At 42.5% G+C, this 16,422-nt stretch overlaps 1 protein-coding gene across 1 annotated transcript in view; it reads left to right on the top strand.

Moving 5' to 3' along the window:
* NOL12 (nucleolar protein 12) overlaps window positions 1-5,164 on the top strand; it is a 30,031-nt gene extending 24,867 nt beyond the window's left edge. The window contains exon 7 of the mRNA XM_073644269.1: window positions 1,686-5,164. Within this exon, the coding sequence (XP_073500370.1) occupies window positions 1,686-1,851 (166 nt within the window). The 3' untranslated portion in view covers window positions 1,852-5,164. The remainder of the gene's footprint in view (window positions 1-1,685) is intronic.
* Window positions 5,165-16,422: the final 11,258 nt, after the last annotated feature.

Below are 16,422 nucleotides of genomic sequence, written 5' to 3' on the forward strand. Positions count from 1 at the left end.
AATTACAAGGAAAAGCAAATTCCACGTGGTTATCCTTTAGTCCTTGGGTGGGAAGAGGCAATTGTTTTTGGCCTTGTATATGTGGAATACCCGCGGCTGGACACAGGTACAAGTATCTTTCACAAGGAGTTTGGGAATAAATCATTCTGCCCACGTAGCGTTTTTCAAGCGTTTATGCTGCGGAACTTCCGCAGCGGAAACGCTTGTAAAACGCTAGGTAATCCGCACCCCATGGTCCCCAAGGGGATTCCGCATGTTCTATGCACATGCTGCGGATTTTTCCGCAGCGTTTATGCTGCGTACAAAAATCCGCAGCATGTCATTTAATTTTGCGGAAGCGCAGCGGAACTCCCGCCATTGACTTGCATTGAAACGCATAGAAACCGCGACTGTACATTTCTACCAGCGGCTTCTATGCCTCTCTATGTGCAGATGGTACCCAGTTCTGGAGAAGAGGAGACTCTCATCCAGACCTGGGTACCATTGTACCTGTAAAAAAAGAATAAAATAACAAATAAAGTTTATATTCACCTGTCCGGCGGCTTCTCTCTGAATGCCAGCAGCGCTGAAGGACCTTCGGTGACATCACAGTCATGTGACCGCAGGCCCTTCACCGCTCTGTCTCGCGATATGCCGGGAACCAGACAGGAACGAGCGCTGCAGCCACGCCGGGGCCTCGGGGGTGAGTATAGCTTTATTTGTTTTAATTTTTACGGTTCACACTGTATAAATCCATGCTGTTTGCATGGATTTATACAGTGTGACCTAGTTGTCAAGCACTTTCCAAGTGATGCTATCGCCTGGAAAGCGCTTGTCAATCTGCATGCGGAAACGCATGTGGATCCGCATGTATTTTGCAGGAAAAACGCATGCACAATCTGCATGCGTTTTTTCTGCCAGGGATATGCAGAAATGCTGCAGAAATTTTCTGCTTCATTTCTGCATCGTGGGCACATAGCCTTAAGCAATCACTGCAGATGCGTGCGCGCCGTGCTCCCGGTGTGCTTGCGCGCCGTGCGTGCAGAAGAGTCATGATCAGGATGCACTACTGCCCTCTGTAGGCCGGGAATAGTAATGATTTACTGTTGTGGTTTCTGTACTATGGAAACGTGGCGTTAACCGAGATTCATAGAGGATTGTCAGACGCTGTATAAGTGAATATAAGGGATCTAGAAACCAGAGTTGCTAAAGTCCTGGCAGTAGTGGTACCACAAAGGGGATAAAACATCAACCCTAAACTGGGTAATATGTGCTAAGTTACTATTTTAATAATCTGAAAAATCTATCCCTTGCTGTATCTAGTCTTACTCTAATCCCCTGTTCTCCCCTGACTGCAAAACCATAGCCAGGAGGAGGTGAGTGGAGCAGTGGTTGTGCATGAGCCCTACCGTTCCATTCATTGTCTATGGAGTGACTGATTACTATGTGCAGCACTTGTGTACCTTCATCAGTGCCGTGCAGCGGGGTACATGTCTGACAGGTCATTCCAAGTACTTCTGGCTGCAATCTGGAGGTCAGGGCGAGCAGAGGACATTTGTCTATTCATCTGGTGGTCGGTGGGGATCACTCCAATCTAACAGTTATCACCTCTCCAGTATGATTGATGGTGATGTTGTAAATGGGACTTAGACTCCATTTTAGTTACACAGCAGATTTTACGAACTAAACCAACTTTGTCTTCATAGGATCTGCAGCCTCACCAAGTCTCTTAATGCTCGCACTCAACGGAAATCCAACAAGCGCCCACAAAAGTTACAGGAGAAGAAGCAAATGGCAGTCAGGACCACTGGACGTACAAGCAAAGCTCAGCGCAGAAGGCAGACTGGCAAAACTGGGAGGAATGTAGAGTAAACTTTATCCGCAGCATCCACCACTGAGAGACATTATACTAGGGAGACGTGCCTCCATGGAGTCAGAATTGTCTGATGACTTCATGACATCAACACTGCAACCAGGACGTCTCTGCAGTGGTGGGAACTTGAGGCTGGACCACTGAATACTTGACTTATTGTTGGTTTTTACTATTGATATATATATTTGTGTGTCTGTGTGTTTATATGTACACATACTCACATATATAATATCCAAAGAATGGCAGCACTCCCCCAAGAAGTGAAAAAAAAAAATAAGGTGCCTTTATTAGTGCGTATCCAATACCAGCATGTGTATGTGTGTGAGTGTATATATGTAAGCAATGTTTAGGCTCCTCTGAACCTTTATCAAGCTTTGTTGCTTTTGCATTCATGGGCTGATTAAGTGTTTGCTATACTTTTGATATGTACATATGGATTGCGGCCTGCCATTTTTTGCATCTATATTTTGGGTACTAGACTGTAGCCGGCAGGCTGGCATCTCTAGTCTATTTTTTTAGTGCTTGTTCTGCTTCATTTTGGCTTTCTAGATCTAGAACTCTGCACCATGGAGTATAATGGTTGTGCTTGTGTGCCAGGAAAGCTCTGCTGTGCCGCTCTAGTATTTCTTTCTCGCCCATCCTATGTTTTGGTTATTCAACCTGTTCTCTGTTCTGTGACCAATGATGGATGAGGGGGAGGTGACCTGTTGTTTAAAAGACCTCGTGGGAGATGAGACCAAAATGTGTAGAACAGGAGAGGTTGCTCCGGTGTGACGAGTGACGATGCAGGTAACTGATCCGGGCAGGGCTGGGTATTAATATTATATTAATCACTCATTATGTGGCGAGGCGGGGAACGATGTCTGCGGGATCGCCTTACATTATGTTCCATATCTTAGAGCATTTATATATTTAGGGATCGCCTCTGCACATGCAGTGCAGATATTACTGGTGCCCGTGGATCATTACACAGCTGCCACTGTATAATAAATGCCAGCTGCAGCCACCACTGTGCAGGGACGGCACCTCGGCTGCCTTGTTACCTTCACTGCCATTTATATACAAAGCAAATGATGATACAATTTGTAGAGCTCTTATAAGAAGGTATTTTCACATTTGTATACTTGGATATACACATTTATTACATGTAATGGTTTGTTACAGCTCGTGTGAAGATAATATATTTCTTTTTTTTTTTTTACGTTGGTTTTGGGTTTGTTCTACAGAAGTTATTCATTATTTGGCGGTGGAGCGTTGTGTGCGTCATGTCACCAATATGGCCTCTTTAAGTGTTTCAATATTTAGTAACCTCATCCTGTGTGATTCACGTTTTTTCGCTGACAGTACACGCAAAAGATTGTGATGTGAGACATTAGGGACATAAAGGGAAACTGTCGGGAGTTTTTGTTACAAAAGCTACACCAATGGTCCGGATAGTAACCAGTTCAATAAATCCCACCCCCATGGGATTTATTGAGTTCTGTTCAGCTCCCCCCTGCGTCACTATTACTAGTAGCACTGGACTGACATCAATCAATAATTGAGCCCTTTTGGGTGGTCTAAGCAGAGAATAATGCCAAGGAACAGTGCACTTTCTGGAAAAGGCTCATTCTTGGTGCACTTGTGGCCTTGTTTACTTTTTTTATTGCTGTAGTACCAAGTTTTTAAGTTCTCCCCTATACATAAGAGAGTGGATAACTTGCTGAATATAGTGGGGGTCTGGCTGGTGGGACCCCCACTGATACTGAAAATGAGGATCTGCTGACCTGGAGGTTGCGCATACAGTCCCATAGAGAATGAATGAATGGAGTGGACGTGCACATGCTCAACCTCTGCTCCAGTCATTGGGTTTCCCAGTGATCATTAAGTTATTCCCTATTCTATGAGGTCACCACTGTTGGGGCATATTCTCAAAAGATAAAGTTTTTAATGCTGGTTTCTGTAGATCCATATAAAAAACCTGCAGTGGAAAATGTCTGAATGTACAACTTCTGGTGCTTGGATTTGATTTTATTCATAACCAAGAAAGATTGGGGTAAACATTGCTACTATTCTCACCTAGGTTAGGGTATGTGCACATGGTGTCTTTTAGACGAATATGTACCAGTATTGATTTTGAAGCAGAAGACTCTTAAAGCTGTGTTTTTTCCTAAAGCGTTTGTCGTATTATTCGTTTTTGCAGTGGCTTTGCGACCCCTCATCAGTCCGGCTCTCACGCTGCCCTCGTGAGAACCCGGCTGCTGTGAACTGAGGTGACCTCAGTAAGGTTGTCTCAGCTCACAGCGGCTGGTTCTCACGAGGGCAGTGTGAGTGCTGGACTAATGAGCGATCGCGAGTTCGGCACTTGCACTGCCCTTGTGAGAACCGGCTGCTGTGAACTGAGGTAACCTTAATGATGTCACCTCAGTTCACAGCAGTTGAGTACTCGCGGAGCTGCTGCTCCAGTCTATGGTGCTGCATTCTCTGAAAGGAGCTCCATAGACTGGATGAAGAAGACTAGATCGTCATGGGACTTATTTTAAATGGTGGAAAGATTGTTGTTGTGGATTTTTATTTTTTTTTCTCCTTTTACTTACTGGGTTAGTAATGGGGATGTCTGATAGACGCCGGCTTTGTCAGCGGACATTACACGGCTGACATGAACTCCAAAATATTACCCTGGCTTGCCAGCGCACCAGGGAAAGCGGGAAGAGCCAGGGGTAAGCGCCATGATTGGCACATCTAATGGATGTGCCATTTCTGGGGCGGCTGCGGGCTGGTCTTATTAGGCTGGTAAGGGGCCAATATCCATGGCCCTTCCCAGCCTATTAATATCAGCCCCCAGCTGTCTGCTTTGCCTTAGCTGGTTATTAAAAATGGGGGACACCCCACGTCCTTTTTTTTTTTTTTTATCATTTATTAGTAATGAAAAAAAAATAATGTGGGGGCCCCCTTATTTTTGATAACCAGCCAAGGTAAAGCAGAGACAGCTGGAGGCTGGCATACTCAGTCTGAGAAGGTCCATGGATATTTGCTGCTCTCAGCCTAAAAATAGCAGGCGCATCCATTAGATGTGCCAATTCTTTGCCTGGCTCTTCCTGCTTGCCCTGGTGCAATGGCAATCGGGGTAATGTTTTAGGGTTGATGTCCGCTTTTGTAATGTCAGCTGACATCAAGCCGATCTATGGGCATACAGGGTATAGAAAAGTAAATCTATGCTTACCTGTATGGCCCATGGTAGAGGTCTAATTGCAGAGAAAAGTAGTTTTATATTTTTGGTTTTCAGCAGGCTTTGCGTCCGGGGGACAGGAAGCAATGCCCGCCTATCTATCAGCCTAGTTACCATTTTCCCTCCCTCCTCCGCACGTCACAGGGCACTGTGACGTGTGCGCTTTCCTTTCTCACCTCCCGGCGCAAGCGCAAAGCACGGCTCTTATAGACCGTGCTTTGTTTCCTCCCGGCCGGGTTTGTATGAGCACAGTGCCGCAGAAAATCTTCTTGTTATGCGCCGGGAGTCACTAGAGCAGAAGTCACCGTGACTCCCCAGTGCCTGCACAATAGAGCACTGCGGCACTGTGCTCATACAAACCCGGCCGGGAGGAAACAAAGTGCAGTCTATAAGAGCCGTGCTTTGCTCATGCGCCGGGAGGTGAGGAAGGAAAGCACACACGTCACAGTGCCCTGTGACGTGCTGAGGAGGGAGGGAAAATGGTAACTAGTCTGATAGACGGCGATTTAGGGGAATAATAATCAGATAGGCGGGCATTGCTTCCTATCCCCCGGACGCCAAGCCTATTGAAAACCAAAAAGATAAAACTACTTTTCTCTGCATTCAGACCTCTACCATGGTCCATACAGGTATGTATAGATTCCTATACCCTGTATGCCCATAGTAGAGGTCTGATATCTCCCAGGAGGTGACAGATTCCTTTTAAAAGAAGTTACCAATGAATGAACATATGCACAGCAAGTCGATTTGACATTATTATTATTATTTATTATTATAGTGGTATTTATTCCATGTTACTTTACATGTGAAAAGGGGTATATATAATTAAAAACAAGTACAATAATTTGAACAGAAATGAGTCAGCGACTGGTACAGGAGGAGCGAGGACCCGGCCCGCGAGGGCTCACAATCTACAGGGGATGGGTGAGGATACAGTAGGTGAGGGTAGAGCTGGTCGTGCAGCGGTATGGTGGAGCGAGGGTTACTGCAGGCTCTAGGCTTGTTGGAAGAGGTGGGTCTTCAGGTTTCTTCTGAACCCTTTTTTTTTTTTTTTTTTAAAGCACTTTTTTAAGTGAGTTCTATGCAGAGTACACCTGAATAAGATGATGTGTGCAGATTCCATTAGAGAACATTGGAAGTATCCTATCGCCGGCAGTTAGCTCCTTGGCCTCAGTCAGACATCAGATTTTTGCGTATGACTCCTATATGTGTCTTTCACGGATAGAACTTGTACCCATTCAAGTCTATGGGCCCATGAAAAAAATCGGACAGCGCTCGGATGCCATTTGTGTGCTGTTTAATTTCATGTTTGTTGATAGAAGCTGGAGAAACTACCTCATATCAAAAAAAAAAACCTGATGAAACATTGATGGTAAAGACTGACACTAAACAAATACTAATGAAAATTTGGTCCTTTTTTATTGTGTACAAGAAATATCACTGATGTGTAAATAAGCCGCTATAAAGCCTTCCTGCATCAGTTCTGGAATCAAATCTTTCTACTGAAAAAAATGTTAATCCATGTAAAAATGAGAAGAATAAAAAAGTCCCATGTGCTTTTGGCTGTGGATGTGATATATTATAAGAATGCTGCATGACATTGTATCTAACATTTTATGAGAACTGTTTTTGTTTTTTCCCCCATAACGATAATGCGGCATTTAAAAATCCATGTCATGGTTCGAGCACAGTGCTCATATTGTCCGCTGGTCTCATGACCCAAACTTGCCAGCCTCATGTATGTCTATGCTGGGTCAGGAGGCCTGCGCCCAGTCTGTGATACATGGATTTGTGAATGCCACCTAAGGGCGAAAAATTCACACTGGATTATCAGATACACTAGGGGGGAAGTTTGGACCTTAAAACATACAAAACTAGTGCATTCTGCAAGTTTTTTGTTTTCTTTTCATACTGACCATAAGTGCTGTGCATAGGCACATCGGTTATTGTTTGATCATGGTGTTGTCCACTGAGCACATAGACAGAACACATCTTAAAATACATCCACATGAACTTGTCTTATTATAATCGCTGCCTCTGTTCTGCAAAATTTAAGTTTTATGGAATATGCTAATCCGGGTGCATGGTGCACCACTTGGTGTGGGCAAGAGGCTCGGTGCACAGTTTCACATGCTAGTTTTGCATATCCCACCTTCCTCTGTGTTGATTCACAGCTTTCTCTGCTGACATTGCTTGCTCTAGGCAGGTCAGTGCTGTCAATCACCTGTGAGGTAGGTGGGGACATACAAACCGCCAGTATGTGGAACAGTGCTGCGAGCCTGTTGGCCACACCAAGGGTACACCGAGCACTTGCCTTTTCCTTTGATTTCTCTGATAACCATTATTCCCCATGAATCCTAAGATGTACTGATAATGTCTGTCATGCATGACTTGGAGCGAACAGTGGAATGGCATTAATACTTTTTGCTGTATTTTATAGATGCTACTCTAGGAATTGTTCTCCCCCTTGTGGAGGATATAACCGCACCATTTCCTAGAAATCACCTTGCACTATGCTGCATTGTACCAGTGGATTTTCTTTAATCCCAGTCGCTGCGGTGGAACATCTGGCCTTTGCAGTAACAGAGACAGAATACAGCTACGTCTGTTCAGTACCTTGTATCTGGCTGACTACAGGCTAATACATGTGCTGGGAATGGCACCTTGGAACAGAAGACTTCAGAGACGACATCAGACCACATTACAGGGATTTCCCAATGAATAATTTATCATGAAAGTCAACTAATTAATTGGGAAAAGACAAACACCAGATTCTTCACCGCCCTCGCTGTTTGGATGTAGCCCAGCTTTATTACACACTACATAATGTAGCACATTCCTACAAATATTCCTTGGATTACTCAAATACTTCACATTTTTTTAAATAACCCATTTCAAATATTTATATAAAGAAGGACTAGTTCTGTGCTTTTAAGCATACGCTTCGTAAATTGCTAGGCTCTCGCCTATATAAATGGGCTTATTCATATACTGCAGTCATGTTGAGTTTTTTTTTCCACAAATTTCCAGAAAATGCAGCAAATACTCGACAGCTTCATCCACTGCTCAAAAAAATAAAGGGAACACTCAAATAACATCCTAGATCTGAATGAATGAAATATTCTCATTGAATACTTTGTTCTGTACAAAGTTGAATGTGCTGACAACAAAATCACACAAAACTCATCAATGGAAATCAAATTTATTAACCAATGGAGGCCTGGATTAGGAGTCACCCCCAAAATTAAAGTGGAAAAACACCCTACAGACTGATCCAACTTTGATATGATGTCCTTAAAACAAGTCAAAATGAGGCTGAGTATTGTGTGTGGTCTCCACGTGCCTGTATGACCTCCCTACAACGCCTGGGCATGCTCCTGATGAGGTTGCAGATGGTCTCCTGTGGGATCTCCTCCCTGACCTGGACTGAAGCATCCGCCAAATCCTGAACAGTCTGTGGTGCAACGTGACATTGGTGGATGGAGCAAGACATGATGTCCCACGTGTGCTCAATCGGATTCAGGTCTGGGGAACGGGCGGGCCAGTCCATAGCTTCAATGCCTTCATCTTGCAGGAACTGCTGACACACTCCAGCCACATGAGGTCTGGCATTGTCCTGCATTAGGAGGAACCCAGGGCCAACCGCACCAGCATATGGTCTCACAAGGGGTCTGAGGATCTCATCTCGGTACCTAATGGCAGTCAGGTTACCTCTGGAGAGCACATGGAGGGCTGTGCGGCCCTGCAAAGAAATGCCACCCCACACCATTACTGACCCACTGCCAAACCGGTGATGCTGAAGGATGTTGCAGGCAGCAGATCGCTCTCCACGGCATCTCCAGACTCTGTCACGTCTGTCACATATGCTCAGTGTGAACCTGCTTTCATCTGTGAAGAGCACAGGGCGCCAGTGGCGACTTTGCCAATCCTGGTGTTCTGTGGCAAATGCCAAGCATCCTGCATGGTGTTGGGCTGTGAGCACAACCCCCATCTGTGGATGTCGGGCCCTCATACCACCCTCATAGAGTCGGTTTCTAACCGTTTGTGCAGACACATGCACATTTGTGGCCTGCTGGAGGTCATTTTGCAGGGCTCTGGCAGTGGTCCTCCTATTCCTCCTTTCACAAAGGCGGAGGTAGCGGTCCTGCTGCTGGGTTGTTGCCCTCCTACGGCCCCCTCCATCTGGGACATCATGTCTCGCTCCATCCACCAACGTCACATTGCACCACAGACTGTTCAGGAGTTGGCAGATGCTTTAGTCCAGGTCTGGGAGGAGATCCCACAGGAGACCATCCGCAACCTCATCAGGAGCATGCCCAGGCGTTGTAGGGAGGTCACACAGGCACGTGGAGGCCACACACAATACTGAGCCTCATTTTGACTGGTTTTAAGGACATTACATCAAAGTTGGATCAGCCTGTAGTGTGTTTTTCCACTTTAATTTATTTTGGGGGTGACTCCAAATCCTGGCCTCCATCGGTTAATACATTTGATTTCCATTGATGATTTTTGTGTGATTTTCTTGTCAGCACATTCAACTTTGTACAGAACAAAGTATTCAATGAGAATATTTCATTCATTCAGATCTAGGATGTGTTATTTGAGTGTTCCCTTTATTTTTTTGAGCAGTGTATTTTCTTGCAGCTGGTGGGTATTATTGTCTGCCCAGGTGTCCGCTTTGCTCTGGTATATATAGATTAGCACTGTATTAACAGTCAGACACAGGTTAATAATCCAGCACCACCTCTTTAGCAGCCAATCCTCTCCCCTTTCGTAAATTCATCTGTCTCTTTTTTGCCCTTTTACTTATTCATTAGACTGCTTACAGTCACATTATCTGCCTGTCACCAAAGCGGTCACATTACGGCTACCTGTTGTGTGTCTGCTGCTAATCCGAGGGGTCCATCTGTTATTGGAAGCATCAATAAGCGGTATGGCAGGGGCTGGCGGGAGGGCAAGGGTGGGGACGGGAGGTATTATTTATAATGTGATGGGTAGGGTAATGCTACGATATGAGAAAGTGTGAGTGTCACTGTGAAAATGGCAAAACTCTAAAACTGAAGGCGCAATGCGGAAGGTATACAAATAGAAGATATCGATAACACCAATAGTCATTGCATTATAGATATAGGACATTACACACAGGAGATGTCTCTCATATATCGTGCTACTCTGTGTAGACACCAGGTCCAGCGATGTCCAATTGTCAGTTTTGGGGTTGGGGCTAACGACAATTATTCTGTATGTAATAGATACCGCTGTTATAAACTGGCGTCAGTAAGTGCAGTTACATGGTAATGTTCTATGTTACACGTAGTAGCATCTAACAGTCTGCAGACGTTTTAGGAGTAAAGTTACTATATGTCACCCATTATTGATGACAGTAAAGTACCTGCAATTGATCATCAGTTTATTAGTATTTATCACCATCGTCACTGTTTTACAAATGCCGTCGTATGACATCGACCACCTTCATCTGCACATTTTTAAGAGTGAGATTTCACATGTCCCGTTTTGATGCAGTTTTGTAGGCGATGTCAGCAGTGGATTATAAAGGGAGGAGAAAGGATTCTACATTTTTTAACTCCTGGTTTTAGCTAAAAAAAAAAAAACAGCATCAGAATGGCCCGCATGAAAACACCCATACAGATGCATTTTTATTTTAATCATATTTTTTATTGTATTAAACAGGGTGTCCCTAAAGTCTGGACACACAGGCAGAATAGATATTTTCAAGAAATGAAATTTATTAACATTTTATTCAATTGGAATATTAAATAACTTCTTCAATTTAATTTCTATCATTTGCGATGCAAAGGTTGATGCGCTCTGCAAAATTCATGGGAACTTGATGTAATACACCTGGATAAGAATGAAGTGATTAACCAGAGTCAGCATGGGTTTGTAACTAACAAGTCATGTCAGACTAACTTAATTTCCTTTTATGACAGAATCACTGACTGGGTGGATCAGGGAAATGCTGTAGATATAGTATATCTTGACTTCAGCAAAGCATTTGACAAAGTATCTCACACCATCCTTATTGAAAAAATTACCAAGTATGGAATGAACAAGGCAACTGTTAGGTGGATTCATGACTGGCTTAGTGATCGGACTCAAAGAGTGGTCGTAAATGGCTTCACATCCAGTTGGATGAATGTCTCAAGTGGGGTACCACAGGGCTCTGTCCTGGGACCTGTATTGTTCAACATCTTTATCAATGATTTAGATGAAGGAATTGAGGGTAAATTGATTACATTTGCTGATGACACAAAGCTAGGAGGGATAACTAATCCTAGAGAAGAGAGCGAGAGGCTTCAAAAAGACCTAAATAAACTGGAGCAGTGGGCAGTAACAAACAGAATGTTTTTTAACAGGGAAAAATGCAAAGTACTACATCTGGGCAATAAAAATGAAAAAAGCATATACAGAATGGGAGGAATAGGGCTAAGCAACAGTACATGTGAAAAAGACTTAGGTATACTAATAGATCATAGACTGAACATGAGTCAACAGTGTGATGCAGCAGCAGAAAAGGCAAATACAATTCTGGGATGTATTAACAGAAGCATACAGTCTAGATCACGTGAAGTCATTATCGGTCTTTACTCCTCTTTGGTCAGACCTCATCTGGAATACTGTGTACAGTTTTGGGCACCACATTTTAAAAAAGACATCGACAAACTGGAGCAAGTTCAGAGAAGAGCAACCAGAATGGTGACCGGTCTGCAAACCATGTCCTATGAGGAACGGTTACAGGATTTGGGAATGTTTAGCTTGTAAAAAAGAAGACTGAGAGGAGACTTAATAGCTGTCTACAAATATGTCAAGGGCTGTCACATTGTAGAAGGATCATCTTTATTCTCATTTGCACAAGGAAAGACTAGAAGCAATGGGATGAAACTGAATGGGAGGAGACACAGATTAGATATTAGAAAAAACTTTTTGACAGTGAGGGTAATCAATGAGTGGAACAGGCTGCCACGAGAGGTGGTGAGTTCCCCTTCAATGGAAGTCTTCAAACAGAGGCTGGACAGACATCTGTCTGAGATGATTTAGTGAATCCTGCTTTGAGCAGGGGGTTGGACCAGATGACCCAGGAGGTCCCCTCCAACTCTACCATTCTATGATTCTATAATAATTCCACATTGCCGTCAATTTTAGCACATTTATTCTTTACGCGTTCAATCAACTGTGTTACATCTGTGTTTTTCATAGAGTACACCTTCTCCTTTAGCATACCCCAGAAAAAGAAGTCAAGGGGGCGAAGGTCAGGTGAACAAGGAGACCACTGCACATGACCATCTCTTCCAATCCAGTTATGGAAATTGTCATAATTAAAGTTAGGAATTCTCATTATGTATCCAGACTTTAGGGACACCCTGCATTAAAAAAAACAACAACAAAACAACCCTTCTCCCCCAATCAGAAAAACATGGAACGTTTTTACATCACATAATACAATTTGACTGAATTACACAGTATACCAAGTACTAGAGTCGGCTATGGAAAGACCAACTCCAATCTAATCCCAAGGAGTCTTAATATAGAAATAAGTGGTCCCTAACCAGATTAAATGGAGCCCATAACGCCTCATATTTTTTAGTTGCATAGATCTCTTTTGTTTTCTGTAGAAAAAAGCCAATTCATCTTCTTTATGAATTCTCTACGAATGGGTGGGAGTTCGTGTAGCCAATGAGCTTCTGGGCCACATCTAACATACGTGACACCATGGCACTGCTGTCTTATAGGAAGTAAGGTCCTCAACATAACCCAAGATATAGATGTAGGGGGATAAATCTATATTCAAGCTATAAACTGTATTAATTAAGTCGACTACTCCCTTCCAGGAACATTCGGTTATAGAACATGCCCACATCATATGGAGCAAGTCCGTGCCAGATTCCTTCCAAAGACCATACTAAGGACCAGGGGGCACTCATTATGGGTGGAAGAAAGGTGATTAAACAGGAAAGGGTTCTTTACAGTCAGAGCAGTCAGACTGTGGAATACTGACCACAAGAGGTAGTGATGGCCGACACTATAACAGCTTTTACAAAAGGGGCTGAATGATTTCCTCAGTATCCATGATATTGTGGGTTATAGTTAATTTAGTGACAAAATGTACAATTGGGGACTTTATGGACCTAGGTCTTTTTTCAACCTATGTTACTACGAGACAAGGGAGAATCTCTAAGACCAATATTGTGCAGGAACAATGGGGTCCTATAAGCCCTATAGAACATACTGTATATAAATATGACAGATGATGAGCCTCATTTAGAGGATACTGCGGCACTCTATCAAATACATCATGCCACTGTTCTTCCTCAATTGGACCCAAGTCTCACTCCCACTTTTCTTTTATATAGACTGAATAGCAGCATTCCAATACTTTACTCAGTAGATTTTGATATGGAGTAGGAATGAGTCCCAATGACCTATCCACAGTGCTCAGGACGTGAAGTACTAGATCTCGTGAAATATCCAAGTCATTTACTTCACTAGTCATAGCGTGCTTGAATTGACGATATTTACAAAAGTGATCTGATGCTACATTTTCCACAATTTGCGTATGCTCTTAAACTTCCAGGTGAGGAGAAGATGGAGAACAAAATTTCTCCTTCTCCATTCTATGAATGCGTGGAAATCAGACTGCACTCAGATATCATCCGAGTGCAGCCCAATGATTTCCCTGCACCCATAGACTTGCATTAAATCGAACATCTGCGAGGCCCCATAAATTAACATTGGTCCAATGTTTCCTTTCCCCTCTGTAAGGTTTCTAGCTTAATTCTATATTTCCATATTAAGTGAATAAGTAAAGAAAAGCTTGACACACTTGCACCATTTTTGCAGTTTGCTTTTACTTTTTCTACATTTTCTGTTATATGATCTAAAATGACTGGAAAGCAGTTATGACCCCAGGCTAAGAATGTGGCTTTGTGAGCCAAGATGCTCTGTCTCTGGATGTGCAAAATGTAGAAATACTTGATGTATGGAGTGTTCTCTCTGATTGTAGAATACCTTTAGGGAATGTTCACACAGGGTAGATGTGGACACAATATGGATCAAATCTCCATTCACACGCTATGTAAAAAAATCAACGTGGATGTTGACCTGCGTGTAGCATTTTTCAGCTTTTATAGCATAGGAAAATGCGGCACTCCAAAATTCAGAGGGTGAATGGATAGGGTCCAACCCCGTAATGTATACAGAAAAGAATCCGGCACTCCAAAATCAGAGCAAAAAAAATCTTACATTTATTATGTATAATCCAAACAATCCAGTGCTGTGCAGATATATGTGACGTTTAGGTCAATCAAACCTTTCTCAAACATGTACTATATAAAAATAACAAAAAAACAAAATTAGCATTACATATCAGCTGAAAACGTGTGATATCACATGTAATACAATATAGGATTAAAATATAAAAATAGGACAACTGACAAAAGGACAGACTTGTAGCATACATGATATGTACCGTATCTGGAAGGATACATATCATCTATGCTACGACTCTGTCTTTTTGTCAGTATTTATTATTTATTTGATTTATTTCATTACTGTTTATGCCATTCTTCAAGTATAAATTTATGCTTATTTATTTCAGTATGACTATTATTCTCTCCTTTTTTATTTTATTTGTTTGCCTGATGACATATACTCTTGCATAATATCCATTTGTCCTATTTTCGTCCTATATTGTATTACATGTGATATCACACGTGCTAATTTTATTTTATTTTTGGTATTTTTATATTGTTCATGTTTGAGAAAAGTCTGATTGACGTATATCTGCACAGCATTGGATGGTTTGGATTATACATATTAAATTCAAGATTTTTTTGCTTTGACTTTGGAGTGCGGGATTCTTTTAGCATTATCCTTAGCACTCGGACATTGAGGGAGAATGAATTGTTTTACTTGGGACATACAGAAATAATGTGGGACATCCCAATCTGAAGGATTAAAGGAGAAACTCACACAGACAAGACATAGAGGTCATAGAGAACATACAGACAAAAACTCTTAACAGTTCACAAATGACCAATTGCTGTCTCTTAGGCCGTGTTTTCAGTACGTGTGGTGTCTGTTTTTTTTTTTTCACGGATGCAACCCGTACCCATTATAACCTATTGGGCTGCTCACGTCCGTGCAAAACACGCGGAGACATGTCCGTTTTTTATCGGCAGCACGGATGACTAGTCTATGAGTCCATGAAAAACACGCACAGCACATGGATGGCATCCATGTGTCATCTGAGTTCTGTATATGTTTAACATTGCAAAGTATGGGAAAAGCTTTGCACTTTCTTTCTTTCTTTAGCCATCTGTGAAAAACACGGATGAAAAACACACGTGTGAAGAAGGCCTTAAAGATAGTCCCCGCACAGTATAAGCCTTTGTGCGCTCCCACACCAGGTCTCATCAGATAAGGATCAGTAGATGGGGCCACAACTCTTGATCAGCTCTCTGCAGTCAGTGACTTTGCAAAACAATCCATCATGGTTTGTCTAAATTCTCTAATCTTAACCTTCAGATCTCTCTTTTTGATAGTTAATATTTCTGTTTCCTTGTCTTTTGCAGCCTGAACAAGTCCTAACACTTTCTGTCTCAAGACTTTTCTTCATGCAATTTGCTCTTTATCTACCAAGTTTTGCCTCAGCATTTTTATCTGTTTCCTCAGAAGTTTCATTTACCTTCCATTTTTCCTCCTAAGATGGACTTTTCTATAGTTTGACTGCTTTATTTTTCATGGTTGTCTTTTCTTCCTCATCAATCACATTATGGGGGGGGGGCGGAGGTGGGGGTGGGAACGCGTCGGGATGGGGTTTGTGGCTTCTACTAAAAGATAAGTCCACTTTATCTATTATGGTCGGGATGGGGTTTGTGGCTTCTACTAAAAGATAAGTCCACTTTATCTATTATGGTTAAAAATTGGTCTATATATTTTTACTGACCTTACGGATCCTATTGTGGCTCTATGGATATGCTGAAATGAATCATTGTCTGGCGATGCTTGTGTATGCGGATGGCTTTATTCTAAACATATCTATCTGAGTTAATTCTGGTATCCTATGGCATTTGTATTTAACACACGTCTCAGTCATTTATACATTTCCTATACGTGGAACCTCTGTATTCTTTGGACAATTTCCTAGGAGTTTACACATGTGCCTGTTTGCATGTGCTTGGGTGAATTAGAATATTTTTGGTGCGGTCCAGATACTTATATACGTTTTGGACTGAACTAGAACTAGCTGGGACCTTTATACACTTTAGCACTTTATTTTGAAAACAACTAGATGCTGTCGGACATCAAAGCCTGCTGTTCATATTTCTATGCTTTGTTATAA

The sequence above is a fragment of the Phyllobates terribilis genome, unplaced genomic scaffold (assembly GCF_046119375.1).
Source record: "Phyllobates terribilis strain yellow unplaced genomic scaffold, ASM4611937v1 Scaffold_8__6_contigs__length_399053987, whole genome shotgun sequence".
Classification (NCBI taxonomy): Eukaryota; Metazoa; Chordata; class Amphibia; order Anura; family Dendrobatidae; genus Phyllobates; species Phyllobates terribilis.